The sequence below is a fragment of the Carassius auratus genome, chromosome 16 (assembly GCF_003368295.1).
Source record: "Carassius auratus strain Wakin chromosome 16, ASM336829v1, whole genome shotgun sequence".
Taxonomy (NCBI): Eukaryota; Metazoa; Chordata; class Actinopteri; order Cypriniformes; family Cyprinidae; genus Carassius; species Carassius auratus.
Window position 1 is genome coordinate 1078118 of NC_039258.1, and position 23339 is coordinate 1101456.

Sequence of the window (23339 nt, forward strand, 5' to 3'; positions counted from 1 at the left end):
AGCATTAAGTAACATCATTTGTGTTCACACTGAAAGCGAAAATGCTGAATCTGAAGATATTTGATGTCTAAACTAAAGTCGGTATGCAATTAAAATTCAGCTGTTCTCTAAATTGTACTTTTGTGCATGTTTTATTTTTTATTTCTACTTTTATTTTATTTTTTGACCTCTTAGTCAAAATGTCTTGTGGTCAAACAAAAAATTTCTCCAGTCATTTAGTGTGCATAAATCCCTTTCTTTAAGTCAGCTGCAAGCTCACATTCAGATCCACCATCCAATCAACATCAGATGGAAAGAAACAAGTCCCCACCCTACATCTTTTTCTATTTCGTTAATTTGTTTCTCTTGGAGGTACATCACAACAAAAGAAAAACATATCTATTGCTACTTTTGTTTTATCACAAGTTTACTATCAGCTACTGTTATGTGTAGCATACTTTTGGACCAATGAGTTTACACTGTAGGTGGGGCTTCCTTATACAACAACAGTGCCGAAATATAAACCAACAGCCCAACAAATTTGCTGTTGATCATAGCATAAAACATAAAAAAAATAACCTTTAGAGAATATTCTAAGCTTTTTTAGGCTTTTGCACAAAAATTTCCCTGCCATGTTCTAAAAAAAGCTAGTTTATGGGAATAATTTTTTTTTACACTATGATATTAACTATACATTATGAAATATTTATTGTTATTTTAGTGTTAATTAATGTAACTGTAGTTTTTCTGAGTATTGATATTTTTAATAAAATTGTATTTTTATAATTTAATTATTTTAGAAATTGTATGTACTTGCCATTTTATTTGTGCCATTTGTACTTGCCATTTTATTTTCTATTTATATTTAATTAATTTATATATATATATATATATATATATATATATATATATATATATATATATATATATAATGTTTTTTTTTTATATATATATAACTATTCTTTTTCACACGCTCATTACATTATGTGTGATAGTATTTTGGAAATAAAAATAGCTATTTAATTTAAAATGTTGAAATTTTGTATATACATCTTTGGCAGTCTGATCAAATAAGTCAAGAAAGAGTTAAAAAATTTTACAAATCAAAGCCAAAACTGGAAGGTCAAGATGAGTGCATTGCATTGTTGCACTGTTCTTTCTTGAGTACTTCTCATTTTCATGTACTAGTTTATCAAATAATTCTTACATGCATATAGAACATGTGCATACTGTACACAGCATGCATACTGAATTTTACTGAAAGAGTATGAGTAGTATGTTAGTATGCTAATCTATACACAGTCTAATTGTGCTGTTGATGCTAGTAGGCGGTCCCGCTAACAGTCCCTGTCAGTCATATTGCCAGAAATTGCCAACTCTCATTATAAATGAATGTCTTACAGACGCAAATAGCTGTCAGTGTGAACGCCCTTTAAGAAAGGAATGTAAGAAAAAAGAATTAATCAATTCCAGACGGTGGTTCAGAGGCTGTGTGCATTGAGTTGTGCTGTGCCGGGTGCCTCAGGAGCTGACACACAGAGCTGCTGTTGTCATGGAGGAATCTGGTGCATCATATCACAGGCTAGTCACCTCCGACCCCACGCATTATCGCTATTAGCGAGTTACTGGAGAAAAATGCTGACTTCAGTGTCATATGTGCATCAGCAGGACCTTTTTATTACAGCTCAGTGGTTGTGTCCTTGGGAGAAAAAACAAATACTCGATTTTGTGCAATTTCAAAAAGAAATATGAATGGTACTCGCCAGTGTCAATGAGGGTGCTGTGAGTTGTTTCCAGCTGGGTGCTGCTCTGTAGACAACCTGCAACAACAAAGTAAGATTTTAAATCTGTTTTACTGTGCCCTTGTGACATTTCAAAGTTTGCTCACTACTGATAAAAAAAAAGTGCACATTAAAAATGATCATAATTTTAACAGTAGAAGGCTGTAAATGCCATGATGAAAACCTGTTAAGTCGTTAACTGTAAGTCCCCTTACCATATACAGTGCAAAACTGTAAATCTAACAGGACATTTAATGCAATTTTAAATATATTATAACGTATAGCAAAAAAGTAAATATTGTATCATGCAAAAGAGTAGCAACAAACATCACAGGTCAAATAACATATTTAAGTTTAGTATTAAAGTAACTAGTGGTGCTTGACTTACTAAACACTAATGAGACTATTGGTGACTAGACAATAAGAACAGAGCTATTATTAATAACATTAGTTACTCTTTACATGTAAAATATATATCCAAATATATCAGATTACCATATGCATGCTTTTTTTTCCCCACACATGTCCCTGCCAGGATTTTTTAATTGCCTAAAATGTCTAGATTTTGGCTTTATTTTCCTACAGAAATGGTCTCTAGAGTCTGTTCTCTGTAAATCCCACCTTCTTGCACATCACGATTGATCGATTATGTATAATACCTTATTGCTCAGACTTCTTTTACTCATTACCTTCAACAAATATGAAAACATAGCCAAAACCCGGACATTTTTGGCATTTTAGAAGTCCTGGCCAGGACTAAGATGATGTACTAGTCACCCTAAATAACACTGGTATTAATGTGGAAGGCATAATTAACATAATTAGGTTTTTGATGAAAAATATGTATGTTTGGGACTTTTGGAAGTAGACTGGGAATGTTTGAGACTGGCTTTAACAGTGGCGGCCTTTTTCATAGAAAATCTTGTGAATAACAACTTGATCTGTAATTTCCTTCACCTTATAAGTCGCACGCAGCAAAAGTGTAGATAATTGCATCTTTATGACCCCTGCAGTTGTGTATTCTACCTGTATCATCATCGGAAGCTGGGCTGGTGTTTTAGGAACATGATTAATACACGTGAAGCTTCAATATTTTGGTAACCTAATTAGGACAGAGAATCCTCTCTTGTGCTCAATTAAATCTAATTTAGATAATTGGAACGCTTCGAGTGCATTCGAAACTTAATTACGACATCCTTCCGAGACGTGACGCGCAAAAAGCCCGGTGTGTTATTCGCCTGGCTGTACCTGTGATCTCTGAACGGCTTCTCCTCGCGTTCAATTAGGGCAGGCTCTCCTCTGCTCTCTCTGAGAGAAAATGTACATCTTCTCTCCTGTGATTAGACAGCCTACAAATCAGATGTCACATTCGCTGTCTGTGCCGCGCATTCGGCACCTTCTCCGCAGCTGAGTCAGTTGAGGAGATGAAACGCAGCTTTAGCTGTGCGCCTTGATGGAAGATAAATGGTAATTTTTGTTCTTCTCCAGCGTGAGGTGCCACTTTGAACAGATTACGCTTCCTGAATGTGAGCGTAGATTAGGTTCTTCCCTCCTGTCGCAGCGACGAGCTCCTGCCACAAATATTCAGGCCGCTGGCGATGCCTAGGCACAACACAGAGCAATCAAAGCAGGAAAAATGCAAGCGCTGCAGGAAAACACACGCAGAATAAAAGAGCTTTAATACTTCTTGAAGACTCATCGTCTCGCTTGGTAACGAGTGGCTGGGAAAATTGCAGCGATATTGATTGAGTCGTGTTCGGGAAGGACATGTCGATACTTTGCTCGAGTGCAACAGAAGTTGAGCTTTGTTTTAAAAGAGGAACAGATTCAAAAGAGACTAAATTATTTAATTCTCACTTTACAAATTAACTGGATTGTTTCCATTGAAAACAGTCTCACACGTTTCACAGCATACTGTCTCACATATGGGCACTGGGGTGGGTGCTAGGACAGAAAATATCACTTTTTTTCTTGAAAACAAAGGTTTTTATTGGCATAGAGAGTTCCATGAACATTTTACATCAATAGAATCTCAAAAGATTCTTTAAACTCTTAAAAAAATAAAGACTGACAAGGATTTGTTTTGCAGTGATGCCATTGAAGAACTATTCTGGGTTCCCTAATTAAAGTTTCATTGAACAGTTCTTAAAACAACATATAGTGTGAACATTTTAAAAATCTAAAGAACCTTTTGTGCAGTCGAAAGGTTCCATGTATGTTAAATATTTTTCAATAAAGAACATTTATTTTTAAGAGTGTGTACAAGGAAAATGTTTATTCGATTATTCAAATGATTGCTTTTAAGAACTTTAGGGAACCACAAACGGTTCTTTAGCATTGCTGTAGAAACCTTGGAACATTTGATTTTAAGTGTACAGTCACAATATATTCATTTTATTATTATTATTATTATTATTATAAAAATTGTTTATATATTCAGTGACCACAGGTAATGCCCATTTTAGGATAAAAATTCTAAATGTAATACTTCAACAGAAGTATTTTGCTGTTTCTATTTTTATTTGAAGGACACAATAAACTGAAAAATCTGATTTTTCATAACAAATGAACAAGTGTGACAGTTTAAAAGAAATGTGATATTATAAAACACTTGAAGGAATAGTTGAATATAGGAGATATTTTGAAGAATGTTGTTAACCTAACAGTTGACTTTAGCCACTGACTTCCATTTTTTCTATACTATGAAAGTCAATGGCTACTGTCAACTGTTTGGTGATCAACATTCTTCAAAAATATCTTATTTTATCCCTTAAAAAAACCGACAAGAAAAAAACTAAAATTAAGAAACAATTAAATGATTTAAAATAATATTTTAACTGACGTTGCTCTGCATTTTCCCCATAATTATTTTGTCTCCACATAATTATTATTATTTTTTTTTTTCACAAAATATAATAATATAAACCATGTAATCTACTCATATCTACTAATGCAATAAATAAAAAAAGTCTATAGCAAAAATCTGTGACATAATTCTACAATCACTGTGATATCGCCCAGCTCTTTAAAAAAGCAAATTGTATCGGTCTTGTATTGGTAAGAATGAAAAGGCATATAATCCAAATTAGAATCAGAGAAAGAGTGGAAGCAAGAGAAAGCGAAGATGAGAGAGAAGGAGAATATGAGAGAGAATCTCAAAGAAAGCGAATAAAGGGAAAGAAACAGACTGGGGAGATATTGCTCTCTTTTCTTCTCTTGGGTATGAAATCGTTGTCAAGGGGCCTGTTCCCATGGCAATTCCATCCGCTGTGTCTGGGTTTCCAGCGAGTCCATGCCCAGACCTTGGATGCTGAGCGGATGGGTTTTCTAGGTTCATGCTGAACAAAAGGGAAAGTACCCCCCTCCCTCAAACCCCCCATCCGAAGGGCTGCAGTGAAAGGGATTTTAAAGAGACAATCTGTCAGACGAGTTGCAGTGTGTCTGAAATTGGATTCAATCTATAATTGTGGCTTTTATTGTACCTGGGTTCCTATTTCTTCTAATTATCTATGAGCAAGCAGTGAAGCAGTGGCCAGGAACACAAGGTTCTGGAGCTTGTAAGGACATACAGTAGCAACGCTTTCCCAAGACACCAATTAACCCCAGTTTTATTGTCTAAATTTTGCTGTGACATTTTGTTTAGACTTGACATTATATTTACCCGGGAAGTGAGTCCTCAGAGGAAAGCTTGGTCTTCTGTATTTTGGCATACGATAGCTTTGTGAAGGAATACAGAAAATGAAGGCAACATTTTCTGAAAATCTTAAAGTGCAAATAGATTTAATGAAATAATTCGGAGAGCTCAAAAATTCAGATTTGGAGGAGGGGAAGATTTTCAGAAAATGTTGCCTTCATTTTCTGAAAATCTTCCCCTCCTCCAAATCTGAGTTTTTGGCTCTCCGAATTATTCCATTAAATCTATTTGCATTTATTTCTTAACCATAATAATTTGTATTTATTTATTTATTTTAATCTTTGATAAGTTAATTAGATGTTTTTGCTAACTGCTCAACCTTATCTAACATAGTTTAACAGAAAATTATAACAATTCTGCATTTTTTCATTAGGAATTTTTTGAGAGTATTGCTTATGTTTACCATGATATAAGTATATTTATGCATAAATAACACTATGATGATTTATATACAGTTTATTTGTAAAACAAAGATTTTACTTTGAGACTAGCATTTTTATCAGGCTCCTATGAAAATAACATTATTGAAAATAAGACATTTAATAACTAGCTTATAAGCTTTGACTGAACCTTTTAACCTTTGACACAAATGACCTGACAAAAATGCTAAAAAAAAAAAAAAAAAAACTCCGAAGTACTAAGATGTTTTTGCAATAAAAAAAATGGTTTGAAAAAAAAAAAAACATCATAAAATATAAAAACAAATACCTGATGATATTAAACAGTGCCACTGATTAAACACACACATATAATTATTTTTAACTTTTAGTAACATTTTCCATTATGGTTCATATGGGGCTAAAAGTAAAAATTTCCCTAATTCATCTGCCCCCTCAAAAAAATCCCTCTATCTGTTTTTAGCATTTTTAGATTACTAATCTAATGCTTTTACTGTGTCTTCTGTCTTGTTTGGATCTTGACACTGACATTGTCTGTTCAAGTGTGTTCACATTCCCTCACAATGTCCTGCTCAGGTGAGGGGTCTTTGTTGAGACCAGGACGTCCAGGAAGGAAGGAGGAAGTCCAAACAGGGAGACGGCCTCATTCCTACCCCAGGAGAGCAAAAAACATGAGTCAGGAAACCATGCCTTGTGCTTGATTTGCCACATTAAAGAAAATGGGTCAAATGGAGAGTAGTGTTTGTGAGTCTCTCTTTGAGGGAATGCATCTCTAAACACGAGCTGAACCGCAGCTTTGAACGGAGCCACAAACCGTGACATTGAAGTTGTGTCCTTTGCAGACAGTTATTGAATTAGAGCAGTGAGGAATGCTGAAACCGAGCGGGGTCATCACATACGGCTCATCGCTTCTCACCGATGGGTTGTTGCTGGGAAAATTATAATTTTTTGCAAACATTTCCTGACGCTCAAGATATAAGGCGCTTGCTAAGCACAGAGAGGTTGAGGAACAAATGAACGTTCATCAAAAGGCCTGCCAGGATTTTCTTTTTCATCAGTTTCACGTTCTGAAAAGTCACAGGAGAACGTTTTTTTTTTTTGGTCTTTCAATTTAGACTACCGTGCAATGGTATACTGGAAGTGAACTCTTTTCTTGTCAGTCTACAGTGCATGAGGGAGCTGTTGCCAGGTTGACTAGAGAGTCAGTTCTGCCAAAAGCTTGTAGCGTGAAGCAGAGCCTCGGGGAGGGAGTAGTCACTCTGAAATCATAAACATCTCCCACTTCTTCCGTCAGCTCTAAAAATACCTCGCCTCTTCGTTCATGGCCCCCCTCCTCGTCTCTATCAGCTATGCAAATATCAGACCCTCCAACCAACTTTGTTTTCCTCACGCGCCGCACCACCCCTCTCGTTTTTTATTTTGCTTGGTTTCTCTCTCTGACGGAGCACACGCTTCGCCTGTTGCCTCTAGAGAGAGCATGTGTGAGCTCAAAACATGGAGCGATGTCTGAAAAAGCCACTTTGTGCTTCTTGAGGTAATGTCAAAGACGGCTATTTTAGGGGCAGTCTGTTGTTTTTCCATCTGATTGAAAAATATCAGAAGAGAGTGATATTTGAAACAGACAAACATACTGTTTACCAAGTCAAAACATCTTTAACATTCAGGTTCTATAATACATGAATTATCATGATCCAACATAAAATCAAAATTGACAGTTGAATTGTTTTTATGAATATTCCTGGTCTAATGTGCAAATTTAAATAGTAATATATAATGCAATTATATATATATATATATATATATATATATATATATATATATATAGTTCGTTAAGATAGGACAACATTCAGCCGAGATACAACTATTTGAAAATCTCACATCTCTAAAGGGGCAAACAATGGCTTTCAGAGTTGTCCAAATGAAGTACTTAGCAATGCATATTGCTCATCAAAGTTAAGTTTTGATATATTTATGGTAGGAAATTTACTAAATATCTTCATGGGACACAATCTTTACTTAACATTCTAATGATTTTTGGCATAAAACAAAAATCTATCATTTTGACCCATCCAATGTATTGTTGGCTATTGTGGCCATTGCTACAAATATACCTATGTGACTTATGACTGGTTTTGTGGTCCAGGGTTATATATCAATAATTGATTGATTGATTTTGGATAAAAAACTTGTAATCCTTTTAACTCAATTTAATAAAATGCTCTTCTTCTAAAGTGACTTTCCATTTTAACTCACATGAAGTTTCTTCTGATCACAAAAGCTGCATATATATTTTTTTAATGCAGCAAAAACAGTACAATTTTGAAATAGTATTACAATTTCAAATAGCAATTTTTTATAGCAATTTATTTTCAAATGTAATTTATTCCTGTGATGCGTAGCTGAATTGTCAACATCGTTACTCCAGTCTTCAGTGTCACATGATCCTCCAGAAATCATTCTGATATGCTGCACAGGAAACATTTTTTTTTAATTATTATCAGTGTTTAAAAAGTGATGCTTAATATTTTTGTGGAAACCATGAACATTTTATGGATAGAAAGTCAGAAAAGCATATTTTGCAATATTATAAATACATTTACCTTCATATATTTTAAATTTAAAGCATCCTTGCTGAATAAAAGTATCAGCTTAAAAAAAGCACACTTTTCACAATCCAATCAATTACCAATGGACAAAAAGTCCTACCTTTCATTTAATTCTCATTAAACAGCCTGTTTCACTCAGAAACGTGCCATTACCGAATTAAAATCAGTCGTGCACCCATTTCATGTTGACTCCCCAAGCCAAAAAATCACTACAAGTCTAAAATCTTCCCGCACTTCATTTGTTCAATTGATCAGATTAGAAAAATCCAATTGCTGATGCATGACCGTTGTACCCGAGATGCCATTTCCCCGATTGGATTCAGCCACGGATAGCCGAACGCATCCATTCACGTCCACGTCACTAGAAACAGTGATTCTTTTGACAGCGTTCATAAATCTGCATGGCCTCTCGTCTGGACCCTAATTAAAGTCGCCCTGCCGCTGGAGTTTCCGGCACGCTGTGCATTATCCTGACTCCTAATGAGCAATCTGCTCCTTGATTTTCTGTGATTGATTCTCACCTTTTCATTCGAGCGGCTCACCTCATTAACCGTGTATTCTCTAGAACCCTCGGCCGTCGCCGCCTCTCAGATTATGCTTCCCGGCCGCTGTAATTAGACAGGAACATAATAGAGAGTATTCTTCATCAATGGCCCACCCTAGGTTTAATCAGCTGGCCACAATGGGATATTACCTGCACCCTTCTGATCCGCTTGCGACTGTCGGCGGCTGTCACTTTAGATTTGGAAAAGGAAGGTGCTTTGGCTGATGAACAGAGAGCACTTTTGGCCTCTCGCTGGCTGGACGTGTTAATTCCCAGCCTGCCAGCTGAAAGATTGGGCTCCCATGATGTGCTGAAGCCCATTTATGCCTCTTATTTATTTATTTAGTAGCTGATTTCGTAATCTAGTGTGCCCTTAATTGGGTCTTTTTCTGCTTGCTTTCTGCCAAACAAGCACAGGATGAGCCAGTACCTGGCTGAAAGGAACTGTAGAACAGCAGCGCACAGTTTTTTGCAGTGCACGCCTGGGCAAATTAATGTGGTACATGAGAAAACGGACAGATTACTTTCCACATGGGAAACACCTGAAAGAAAGCAGAACGTGAGTGGAGTTAGTCGTAATGAGATTGAAATCGAAATTGGAGTTTTGCAGTTTTGTAGTCCTTGTCTATTAGGTTTAAGGTCATCTATAAGCTAGTGTACTGCTGAGCTGACATCTAAACCTTAAAAAGATATATGCAATATTTAAAAAATGTGCCAGACAGACAGATGAAGCCCTAAGCATATTAAACACAAAGCGGGACCTTGCATACTGTGTACAGTGACTAAAAGTATTGATGACTACAGCATATGCAAATTGTTGTTGAATAAAAAGTGAATGTCATTATAAAATAGAATGAGAACAGAATGAGAATGTCTCTCCCCTTTAGCACCACCTGCCACTGACAAGCAATAACAAGTACAAACGATGGACTATATTTGGAACTGAATACCCTGCAGTATATACTGTTTATGGCCTACTATTGTTTGAATAATATCATGTGAAACAGAATGCATTATGAAATTAATTAACAATAACAGAAGTTCAAACATTACACTGCATGTTTTAATAAGTGGTGTACAATCATCTTGGAAATTAAATATACAATATAATAATAGAATTATCTTATTATTAGTGGTAATAATAATCATTTAAAAACTTAATAACAAAAGGAATCATTATTATTTTTAAATATCTAATTTGTTACTTGTAAATTTTTATTTAAATTGTATAATTTGTATCATCATTAATGTATTATAATTTTTAATTTCTATTAAAACTATTACATGAATATTGATTTTAACAATAATGAAGCGTAATAATACAATTTACCAATTGTTGTCATAATTTTACATAATTATTTAATGTTGATAAATTATTTAAAAAACGATTAAATATTTTTAATATTTATCAGGAAAGGTCCACAAGCCGGGATTCGAACTCGCGACGCCCAAAACACTGTGGTGCTATATGTCAGTGAGCTATCCCATGAGACTATTAGCACCGATTTAACATTTAATTTTAAATAAAGATATTTTGCATTTCTTTTAAATATTATTTTGTGACAACTGGAAGGTCAGATTGAGTGCATTGCATTGTGTGACATATATTCCATGCAGTAATCTCTGTTGGCAACACATTTTGGCAAATATAGCAGATAATCCTTGTATTCTATAATGTGCAAAGATAAGCTTTCTATTGAAACAGTAAGAATGGCACTTTAATATGCTTTCAGAATATAGTCATTGTTTCTATCGAACATTGTTTTGGTGATGATGCATACAGTAAATAGTAAGTTACTGAATATATATAATCCAAAAAAAAAAAAAAATGTATCCATCAAAGCATTTAACACTCCTAAAATATAAGGTTCTTTATTAGCATCTATGGTTCCATAAAGAACATCCATGGAACTTTCTATTGCACAAAAGGTTCTTTATAGTTTGAAAAGGTTCTTGAGATTATTAAAATGATCTTCACACTAAAAAACAAATAGGTTAAGAACAGTTCACTGAAAGGCTCTTTATGGACCCCAAAATGGATTTCTGTGGTATCGCTGAAAACCCCTTTTTGGACCCTCTATGTTTAAGAGTGCATTGAATTTCAGGACAGCTCTGTTGTGTCTACACATGCATCTACATGAGTGTTGTTGTGAATGCTGAAGACATTGTTTGAACCTCTTTGTCTTTCTGACTGTATCTTTTTCATCTCAGGCTTAAGTGCGCACTCATTCGGCAGAAATGGGCTGCGGGTTGAGGAAGTTCCGTCAGACGGAAGACAACAGTCCGGGAAAGATTTACTCCACCCTCAAGAGACCGCAGGTGGAGACCAAGGTCGGGGTTGCATACACGTACCACCACGTGGACTTCCTGGTGGGGAAAGATGGTAAGCTGTCAGTCGTTCTCCTATCTCTGGTTAGAAGTTAGAAATGTTGAGGTAAGGATAATTTGCAAGGAACTTTTGAAAGGAGAAATCAAACCGTGGCATATGGAGATTCTCCAACAATGTTCCTTGATTCTTTGCTGCTCCGCAAATCCCCGAAGTGATGACACTTGCAAATGACAATCCCCAAATCCTCCCAGAATTCTCTCTGTGAATCACAGCTGCCTGCTAATACCGCAGCACGCGCTCCATGACAGACTGTACCTGGCTCTCTGGCAGTCGATGTGTTCCTGTGAGGAGGCTTTCAGGTGCACGGCAAGGTGTCTGTGATCTGTGAGGTGGCTGCCGATGAGATGTTGGAGCCTGCGGGCTGTGAGGTGGCTAATGGGGGAAGATCCAGAGGGCCTTGGCTAAATATAGCTGTCAGTGTTGTTATTTCTCACTAACGGTGCTCGGCTTGGGCTCGGAGAGAGGGTGATGAGATGTAGTGTGAGCCAGAAGTCTCGCTGACATCTTACCCCACAGATCAGAATAATCTTAGATTTAGATCTATCTATCTATCTATCTATCTATCTATCTATCTATCTATCTATCTATGTTGATATAACCCTTCAAACTCCTTCAAACTAAATATTTTCCCCTAAACCTTCAAGCAAGTCTTTCAAGCCAACATTCAGGGCCCTATCATACACCCGACGCAATGCGACGCAAGGCGCAGCGCAAGTGTGTTTGCTAGTTTCAGTCCGGTGCCATTCGCATTTTTCCGTCCAGCGCCACGTCGTTTAATTAGCAAATGCATTTGCACCCATTTGTGCGTGCTTGTCTAAAAAAGAGGTGTGTTCAGGCGCATTGCTGGTGCATTGCTATTTTAAGGAGCTGAAAAAAGACAGCGCCATAGACCAACTCAAACCTGGTCTAAAGTCTAAAGTCAATGGCGCAATATGTTTTTGTTATTAAAAGAGCGCAATGGTAGAAAATGCACCTCTGGGCGGGTCCATGGTGCGCGTTGACTTTGCTTATTACACACAGGGATGCCCATCACACAAACATGCCAAATATTAAAAACAAAAGGATTACAGTGTAAAAGGATGTTATTGTGTAGGCTAGATAAATATAAAAATGTAATGATGGATAGTCATTGCATGTATTAGAATTAGGCTACCTATTTGCAATTCAGCCTATTACTACTTATAATGATGAATGAAATTGGCGAATTACTTGAACAATCGTTCAACACACAACTCACACACATATTAACTGTCTCATCGCGCGTTGCTTTGGTAGATTCCTGCTTGTCCTGTAGATTATCTTCTTTAACTTCACACACGAGCAGATCAGTTCCTTTGCTTGAGAAGCATTCAGCTTTTCCGCCAACAGTTTCCGCCATGTAAATAGCGATCCGCCATGGCGAGAACGCATCTCGCTCTTAAAGGGAATGGGAGATGACACTCTGACTGGTGTATTGAACGTTATGCCCATTACTCATTAAGAGAATAGGGACAACCCGTACCAAAATGCACCCTGGCGCACGGACCGTTTTTTCCGTCGTTAAAATAGCAAAAGTGGATTTGGACACGCCCTGAGTGCACCGAGCCGTGCTTACACTGTGCGTTTAGATCGTTAAAAAAGGACCCTCAAAGTTTGTGTTGAAAAAAACCTTTCTTTTCTAGTTAAACTGATTTTCTTTTAATTTTAATTTATTTCAATTTCACACATTCAAATGTGACTTGCAATTCTGCATCCTGTTTCCACAATACTAAATTCAAATTCAGAAACGAAATTATTGCTTTGTCCGAGTATCAAAGTCTTAGATGTTTATAAAGCAAAGAAAATAGACACAACAACACCGTTAGACTAGAGTAAGACTACAGAACATTGTTTTGTGGATATCACGGGAAAAATTTGATGAAATGTGTTTGAGTTTAAATTGAAACCTTTCGATGTTTGATTGCAAACTTGAGCACAGTTTGAGGCATTATTGAGCTCACCTCTGCAAATTACCTGGGCCAAATCAATGTTCCAGATGACTGACATCTGAAATGACAGTTTGCCAGCGCTTTTACGGTAATAACTATAATAAAACAGCCTAGCTATGCGATTGCTCTATATGTTCTTGAGTTTGGCAAGATGGGTGCATATGTGCACTGCAGTGAGCACCGCAATACGAGAACTCTGTTATGTTTAGCAGTATTGGCCCATATCTCACATCCCCTACTACGCCTCATTTCTCCACACTGCCTCTACTCTATTATTGCAAATATATTGCTATTCATAAAGGAGTAGTTGCAAAGCACTTTAAAGGAGGGGGAGAACGAGCAGCAAATGTCTCATCTACAAGACGAAGACAATAAACTTTCTCATGCAAGATTGCCTCGGCTGGCTTAATGTTCCCTGAAGCCACATGGGTGGAAACATTGGACTGCACATTTGTCAATCGCCTTAATTCAATGTATGTGTCCATGGTCAACCTGTACCATTGCTTCTCTTCGCTAGGCTTTGTGTGAACTGCCACGTCTATTTTAGAGATCTGACCCATCAATCTATCTTGAGATGTTGTGGTGATATAAATAATGTTTAACATTTGAACATCTTATTCAAAACTGTTTTTCACATTTTACAACTATTACATACAATGAAACCCAAATGTTTCTTTGTCAGCCAAACTCTGTTCTCCTGTCGCTTACCGAAAATTTATATCCTCTGAGATTCATTAAAGTTAATATTTCAATAATTGAACAACACTCTTAAATGTTGACAGTTCTCTGATGTGTATTAATAGTAACATGGCATGCAGGTTAACAAATAACATGTTATCTTTAAGTATGTTTACTATTTAAAATTATAAAATGATATTCTAAAATATTGTAGATCACATAAATATTACATTCATTAAATGTTACTATGACAAGTACAGAAGTAATTGCTTTATGAATATAACTCAAATTCAAAAGACAAGGAAAGTTGTGTGAAAGTATGCATGGAATGAAGCAATGCAAAATGAGGTGAGTGTCTGAGATATTTATTGTCTCTGGATGAGAACAGCCTCATGTATGTCCAGTTCATACAATGATCAGCTACTGTACCAGTGACTTCAGCTCTCTCATCCAGTCTGAAACAGACAGTGACTTTACACGATGATCAATATATGTGGAAACATCACAAATGCAAATCAAAGCCATATTATAACATTGGTGATGATGAGACACATGATTTCTTATCCAAATGTAAAAATAATGTTCTTGGAGTAGCTGCTGACCTATGTCCAAGAAGACTGCATCAGAACAATACTTTAAGGTTTATGCACCGTTTTATATAACCAATTACAAATTAGATTGACTACAATATTAACATTTTCACTGCAAGAAAATAGTGTTCAGTAGCCTATGTATGTGACTTATTTGGGTAACAGAAACACTGGCTACATACAAACTAAAGTTTTTATAAATGACACAGGACAGCTAGCCTATAGCTATATTTATTAGGCGGCAGATATATTTGTTTCAAGCATTGTCATGAATACACTGCAGTAATAGTCACCAGTAGCCTAACTTAGCTAATCATACTGTTCAAACAGCAATTAATGCCCCACAAATGAAATGTATAAAAAGCTAAACATATAAAAAAAATAAGATTAAGAAACTATATATCCCAAGGTTAGCATAGGTTATTCACTTTTTGTTTTTCTGTGTGCCTGCAATCAATCAAGCAAATCAGCTTACAGACGATTTATATTACACAAACTGCATTATTTTGACACTGAAGTGTTTTAAGCACTTCAGTGCTTAATCGTTACCTGTTCAAAATAAATCATTAATCCAAGTAGCGATTTGAGAGCGTGCACTGATATTTTCAGTTCCGTTTGTTTGCACGTTTTTTCAAGGACACGCCCACAATAAGGGAACTAATGAATATTCATGTAAACTCCACCCACGGGAACAGTTTTTCACAGGAACCGAATATTACACAACACTGGTACGCACCCATACCGCCACTTCCAAATATAGCTCTTGAGCGTACCACCCCCTCTCTGTGCGCCCAGAACGTGCTTTTAGCGTACCAGTACGTTCATTTGGACATCTGTTTTAATAGAGGTTTTAATCCTTTACCTTCACTACTGCTTTTCAGAGCGCCCTTCACAATGCACGCTTCCTAATTCTTCCTAGTTCGGAGTATGGAGCGTGAATCATTAGAACCAGTTTGGGAGTTCGGAGCGGGATCGCGAATCATTTGTGTCAGTTTGGGGATCGCAAATCATTTGAATCAGTTCGGGAGTTCGGAGCTGCTTCGCGGATCATTTGAATTAATTCGAGAGTTCGGAGCGGGTTCGCGAATCATTTGGGTCGGTTTGGGAGTTCGGAGCGGGATTGCGAATCATTTGAGTAAGTTCGGGAGTTCGGAGCGGGTTCGCGAATCATTGAGTCAGTTTGGGGATTGCAAATCATTTGAATCAATTCGGGAGCTCGGAGCGGCTTCGTGGATCATTTGAATCAATTCAAGAGTTCGTATAGGGTTTGCGAATCATTTGAATCAGTTCGGGAGTTCAAAGCGGATTCGCGAATCATTTGAGTCAGTTTGGGGAACGCAAATCATTTGAATCAGTTCGTGAGTTCGTAGCAGGTTCGCGAATCATTTGAGTCAGTTTGGAAGTTTGAATGCAGTAATGCAGTAGCTCTTTCTAAGGGTATTTTTTCAAAATCCTTTTGCACATTTTATATATGTTCAGTAGTTCTTTCAAATCCACAAACTAATAAAGCATTTATTATCAAGGTTGCCTGTTGACTGCTGTATATAAAAGCCCTTCAATATAGTTGTTGTTACCTCAGGGGATGAGGGGAATCTAAATCAAATTTCCCAGATGCTGGGGTACAAAGAAACAACATGGTAGGCAAGTAAATGGTCTCTTAAGTTGAAATATGCCAGCGTGGTGCTTAACCCATCAATCTATCTTAGGATGTTATGGTGATATTGTGACATGAGACAGATGTTGCAACTGCGTGGAAGACGAGGCACCAAGCAATCTACATTATTAACTTACTTGACTGCTCTAATCATACAAAATAGGAAAATCACACATAATTTTGTCACCAAGACTCTTGCAGAAGTCTTCCAATTCTGAGATTTAACTCAAATCACATCAATTTTTCTAGTTTCTTACAAGATGTTCAAAATCATTAGATCTGAAGACCTGCAATAAAAACATAGTTTCAATATGAAACATTTGTGATCAAAATCCTCCCAAAACAATTATCTGCTATTCAGTTTCATGTTATAGTGCTATTTCATGTTATAGCTATTTCATGTTATATTTCTACAGTAATGTCACGGATAACTAAAAAAAAAAAAAAAAAAATGTTATTTGAAATAAAGTAAATGGTAACTTAAGTGAATAAATAAACCTATTACTTTATAAATATTACACTTATTTTTATTTAGTGCCAATGCAACATTTATTTTCATTTAATTGAACTTTTAAATATGCCTAAAATAACTCAAACAAAAAATGAATAAAATATATTATATAGACATAATAACTAATAAAAATGCACAACTAAATAACATAACTAAATTAATAATCCTTTAACTATAATTCAAATAATAAAGTATATTTTAAAGAATAATTAAAATATGTAAATAGTATGTAAAGTCGACTTCTCCATGAAAGTCGTGGCCTAGTGTTTAGAGAGTTTGACTGTGTGACTGTGTGTGTTCACTGCTGTGTGTGTGTGTGTGTGTGTGTGCACTTTGGATAGGTTAAATGCAGAGCACGAATTCTGAGTATGGGTCACCATACTTGGCTGTATGTCACTTTCGCTTCACTTCACTTAAATAGTATGGAAATAGCACTGCTTCACTGTCTCATTGGTGTCTGTTTTAATTTTTGTAAACGTCTGATGTTTACCTGAAATCATTATGCATTTCTGTATTTAAATAATAATAACATCCTGCACTGTAAAAAATAAACCCGTAAAATAACAGAAAAAATACTGGCAGCTCATTACACACAACATTATCCATTAATTTTATGGACATTTCGGTTTACTCTAAAACAATGCAATGAAGTGTAAGATTCAAAATCCTGATAAAACACTTGTAAAAATTAAATACAGGAAAATTCCTGTGTGGTTCAGACAAGGACATCTTGGATACTAAAAAGATAATAAAATCTCTGAACAATAATAGTATTTTCTGGGATAAAACACCAATTAGACCAAATGAACACTGTGTTCTTTCTAAATCCATTTTTTCCAGTGCTGGTGTACAAAGAAACATCCTGCTAGGCAAGCGAATGAGCCTTGTAATAAGTTGTGTGGCGAAAAACTCATCACACGAAATACGCCCGCGTGGTGCTTAAGATGCCCTGCACGTTTTTTATTTCCCTCAAATGTGATTTCAAATGTTTAAAATGTCAAGAGGAAGAGGAATAGAAAACACACTTACGGACGGCTTCTCGGCCACACGCCGCCCTCCAAATCACGCTCGCAACCCTGATATCATCAGCGAACAGGGCAGATTATTAAAATGCAGTGATACCTAATACATTTATTCAACCTGTCAGTCAATAATACAAGAGGGGCTTTTTGCTAAGCAGCTGAAAGGGAAGGCGAGGACCGTCGGCACGGGGTTAAAGGAGCTGTAGTTGTGTAGGGGATTAGAGCAGGTGGATGCAGGGACCGCTGCTTTTATTCTGCAGCCAAGCAGCGTGAAAATTGAGTCGGAGGGACGCCGCGGGAGTCACATTCAGAGGAGAATTCACAGCCATTTGCTTCCCCACATTACCTTCCCTTATTTCATCTTCGATGAGTGGAGGGCTGCAATGGCGCTGATGAGTTCGGGCCCCGGACCCCAGACCCCGCACCCTGCTAGAGAGCCAAAGCTCAAACCTCAGCCTGTGAAACGGAGGCTCTCTGCTGTTGTCAGGTTCAGGGTTTCAGCACAAAGGCAGGTTAACTTATGTTATATTCTCTCTGATGTGGACGCGTAGACTCCTTAACTTTTCACCGAGATGGACCTGTATTATAGATCAAATGGGCTATTCGGGTTCTCGAGGTGGAATCTGAATCGGTCACATCCCACAGGAAGTTAAACTGGAATGACACGAAGAGGAATTTGCTGGACTGAGGTTGAGGTTAAACACGAGTGATGCAATCAGGGAAATTTAAAAGGGACTTCTGCTCACCAAGGCTGCATTTATTTGATTAAAATACAGGAAAGAGATACATATTGTGAAATATTATTACAATTTAAAATAACAATTTTCAATTTGAATATATTTTAAAGTTTAATTTATTCCTGTGATGCACAGCTGTATTTTCAGCATCATTACTCCAGTCTTCAGTGTCACATGATCGTTCAGAAATCTTGCTAATATGCTGATTTGCTGCTCAATTAACTTTTCAGATTATTATAAATGTTGAAAAAAGTTGTGCTGCTTCATATTTTTATGTAAAACGTGATACATTTTTGCAAGGTTATTCTTTCAGGCATTTTAACAAATAAGTACATTCTTTATGAGCAATTATACAATTTAATTATTTTAAAAAGTAATAAGACTCCAAACCTCTGAATAGTAAAACTAAATGAATAAATGCTTTAGCTTCTTTTGTAACTATTTTTATTAGAATTGAAAAAAAAAAAAAATTAATGAACTTTTTTTAAATTAATAAATAAAATGCCTTGACCACATTTTGTCTGAAAATTATCAGAGCTGAGATGGGTATTAACCATTTAGCATCCAGAACAATGACATTCTCATGTAAATGATTCTGGCAGCTGTGTTCTTGCACAAGAAATACACATATAAAATGTCAACAGCTAAGTCATAATGCCTTCATCAGGTTTCGAGACTATTTGTGACTTTTTTCTTGATGTGTTAAGAGCACCTGACCAGCAGGCCTTCTCTTTTAAAAGTCTCCTTTAATCTTTCTAAAGATTATCCTGTCTGCCTTAATGAACAGAAGAGTGAATTAAACATACAGTTCTGATATGTGAATCTATATAATTTAACATCAGTACAATGTAACCAGACATAAATAGCACTTTCCATAAATAACAAACAAAATAAGATTATGATACTCAGCAGAAATGAATTTTATTTTTCTCAACAAATAGCAAAGGAAAAAGTATGTGACCTTCAGGAAAAAAAAAAATGTTTTGCAATAGGATGTAACATGCAAAATATGGGAACTGTGTTTGAACAATAAGTTAATAATTAAATGACAATAAAATAATAATAATAATAAAAATAATCCAATAGATAAAAATAGATAAAAATGTACTCACCCGCAGGCCATCCAAAATGCATCTGTTTGTTTCTTCATCAGAACAAATTTGGAGAAATCAACACTTGCTCACGAATGGATCCTCTGCAGTGAATGGGTGCCGTCAGAATGAGACTCTAAACAGCTGAGAAAACCATCACAATAATCCACAAGTAAACCGCACAACTCCAGTCCATTAGTTGATGTCTTGTGATGCCAAAACTTGCATGTTTGTTAGAAACAATTCAAGGGGTCGTCAACCCCATCATCAAGGGGTTTCAACTTTATTGTTTTAAAGTATTGAATACCAGTCCATAATCCATAATTATGCTACCACTAGTGAAAAAGTACATCCCCTGGTGTCCTCTCAAAAATCCACCCACATATTTGTTTAGGTCTAATTTTCGTTTTAAATTATGTTTGGTCTCTGCATATTTCTCTCCTGATTCAGACAGCTTGACTTTTTTATGTGATGCTTAATTTTTCCAAATCTGTTCTGATGAAGAAACAAATGCATCTACATCTTGATTGGCCTGAGGATGGGTACAATTTCAGATTTTATTTTTATTTTTGGGTGAACTATTCCTTTAATTATTTAAATATTAAGCTGACGTCAGAATTGAGAGAAGTCAAGATATCTGACAGGAGACCATTATTTTTCATTCTAATGATTTTAGTGTTAGATAATGCTTTATTATCTGATCATGTTCAAAACAAAACCTCATGGCATCGTGCTTCTGATGCATTAAAGAAACTAACACCAAGTCACCAAGGTCTATTGTTGTGGTTATGTCACACGTGTAAAATCAGTAAAATCACGTGTTGTCAAAAGCGAGCGCATGACAGCGTTCTTATAAACAGGAAGTGCAGATCTCTGCAAAGTTCCTTCCTCTTTTTCGACAGAGTCAGTGTCAAAGCTCTGCTCGCTGCAGTTTGTTTCAGATTATAGCTGCTTGCAGGGGAAGAAATTCGTCTTACTCTGCTCAACATCTTTCCTGTGTCAGGCCGCTTTCGTCTAAATGGCTTTTGCCTCAGTATAATGTCAAAGTAAAGCCCATTTATTGGTGCACATCTCCACTTTGTCACTATGAGGGAGAATAGGTCGCCTCTGCATTGATCTTCCCTCCGGTGGCTTGATAAAGCTGGATTGCTTTACGGTGCTAACGTGCAGATGTTTGCCCTCAGCCCCGAGTGTCTGCTTTACATCACAGCATCTGTTCGGGCTTCTGCGTTAAAGAAGCACATTGAACTTTTACAAGCCAATCATCTTCCGTCAGCATCACAGTCGCTTCAGACCCGGTAGAATTTATTCCGTTCAAATGCAATCATCAAGTTTCCAGCGGTGGAGTAAACAACACATATTTAACAAAGGAGCTTGTTTTCTGTGATCTCATTTTGAAAGGGATAAAAAAAAAGAAGAAGAAAAAAAAACATAATCAAAAACTGACTTTTCTGTCAGTTTTGAGGATTGTATACAAAAATCTTTGATATGCATATTTAACATTTACAGTTTTTCTCTTATGAAAAAAAAGTATTATGCACTACATATTTTTATATAATTAAACGCTCTTTTGATTCATTTCAAATTTGCAAATCATGTTCATGGCTTTGATGTAACTGAGGCCAATGCAATCGTTTAGTAGTCACCCAAAACTTGCATCATTTCTGTGAAACACAAAAGGGGATTTGCAGCGTTGCTATGTCTATTAAAAATAGATGGTGACCACAGCTGAAAAAGCCTTAAGAAGAAATAATAAACAACACCCTAAAAGCAGTCCATACGCTATGCACACACGTGCAAATATATATAAACTTCAGAAACGTTGAAATGACTTAAAATACAGTGCATGACCCAAATGGTTTTGCACTCTCCCTATATATATTAATTTATTTATTCTGCTTTATATATATTTATATGTATACACACACACACGTGTATATATATATATATATATATATATATATATATATATATATATATGTGTGTGTGTGTGTGTGTGTGTGTGTGTGCGTGTGTGTGTGTGTACATATAAATATATATAAAACAGAATAAATATATACTGTATATAGCATCTGCGGCTACTCTCTTTAATTTTGTTTTGTGGCTTCATCTGACTTTGAGGTGTCTCTTTGGGTTCTGGAAAACACAAAAATAAGAAAACAGAAAAACAGAAATGTTATTATTATTATTATTATTATTATTATTATTATTATTCAAAGCCACCTTTTTAAGTTTCAATTACTTTTTTCTTTATTTGTCTTCTCTAGCACTGTGTACCACCTTGAGTTGGAATCTGTTGATAAGCAGGCTTATATGTGAAAAGCATGTTGATATTAACTGAAAAATAAGATATGCGTCTTCTGAAAGTTTTGATTTGAAATGATGTCAGATGACATGAAAATGAAAGGGAAATGACATCGCAAACAAAAGCTTCTTCTTGGAATTGATGAGCTCAGTGTTTGACTGCTGTTGCTGTTTACTGAGTGTGTGCCAATCAGCTTTATCAATTCTAAGAACTCGGCACATGCATTTTAAATAACATTTTTAAATTAGACATAAATTAGTTTCTTTTCATCATCTAGGACATCTTATTCAACACTGAACCCTTTTATAGGACTCATAAATCTCCATTCATTCTTTGATTGGACTCTAATCAGAGCTGAAGTGAATATTTGTGCCTCTGAATGCAGCTCGACTATCATCCACCAATTTTCTTTCTCTTCAGTGATGAAGATCTTTGTCAGATTGTCAGGTTGTTTTTGCAGACTGACTTTTCATGGCGTTTCTCAAATACACTATAATTTCTCACATTTCCACACCCAACTTGAGTGAATTTTTGGACTTGTGTTTCCATGGAATCGGCCTCCATGCTGGAATCGTGGAGCAGTTTCCATGACAATCCACCACCTGTTGTTCCGTTCATTTCACACGTCTGCCATGAGATGATTGACACTTGGGAATAATAAATTAAAACGGTTCATTTTTTATTAAGAGGCATCAAATCTACAGTGTCTCATTTTCACATCTATGTGTTAAAGGTTACAAACAGATTTTGCCTCCTTTCATGTAGTTAAAATAATGTAGTGCTTATTTTAGTCCCAAGAATGATGAATATATTTCAAAAATGGCCTCGGTGATTGCTGTCAGAAGGACTCGAGTGAAATGTTGGTCCTTCTCAGTCTCATTGATGAGAGGAAAGTCCTAAAAAGCGTTTTTAAACAATGCAAGTTCGGCAAGTTTGATAATTTCCTTTCTAGAATTGAAACGGATTTCTTAAGAATAATAATTCGTGGAGAAAAAAACGAACTTCCTGTATGTTGTCAGCTGTTTTGAGGTTGTGACCTTTTAACTTACTCTCATACTGTAAATACTGAAATAATCTTGTCATGCAGTGACGTGTGGGGAGGACATGCAGATGTTTAATTGCAACGCAGCTGCATTCGGCCCCATTGCATTCTGGTAGCAATTACAGAGGGTTTGTATGTACAGTATGTACATTATGAATTGATTCAAGTACAGATCCCAGAGGAATGCCGAAGTTTCTATCTCGATCACGATCTCTGGGTCCTTGTTTCTCACTCAACTACACAAACACACACACAAGATTCACATTTTTCAGAATTTTACTGTATTTTTAATCAAATAAATGCATCACTGGTGCACATAAAAGACTTCTGAATTGTGTTTTTTTTTTTTTT

The 23339-nt window shown here is 36.1% G+C and overlaps 1 protein-coding gene across 3 annotated transcripts in view; it reads left to right on the top strand.

Annotated features, from left to right (window-relative positions):
* Positions 1-23339, top strand: part of LOC113115683 (raftlin-like) — a 95693-nt gene that overhangs the window by 825 nt on the left and 71529 nt on the right. For all 3 annotated transcript variants that reach the window (XM_026283226.1, XM_026283227.1, XM_026283225.1), the window contains one exon: positions 11214-11385. In XM_026283226.1, the coding sequence (XP_026139011.1) occupies positions 11241-11385 (145 nt within the window). In that variant the 5' untranslated portion in view covers positions 11214-11240. The remainder of the gene's footprint in view (positions 1-11213; positions 11386-23339) is intronic.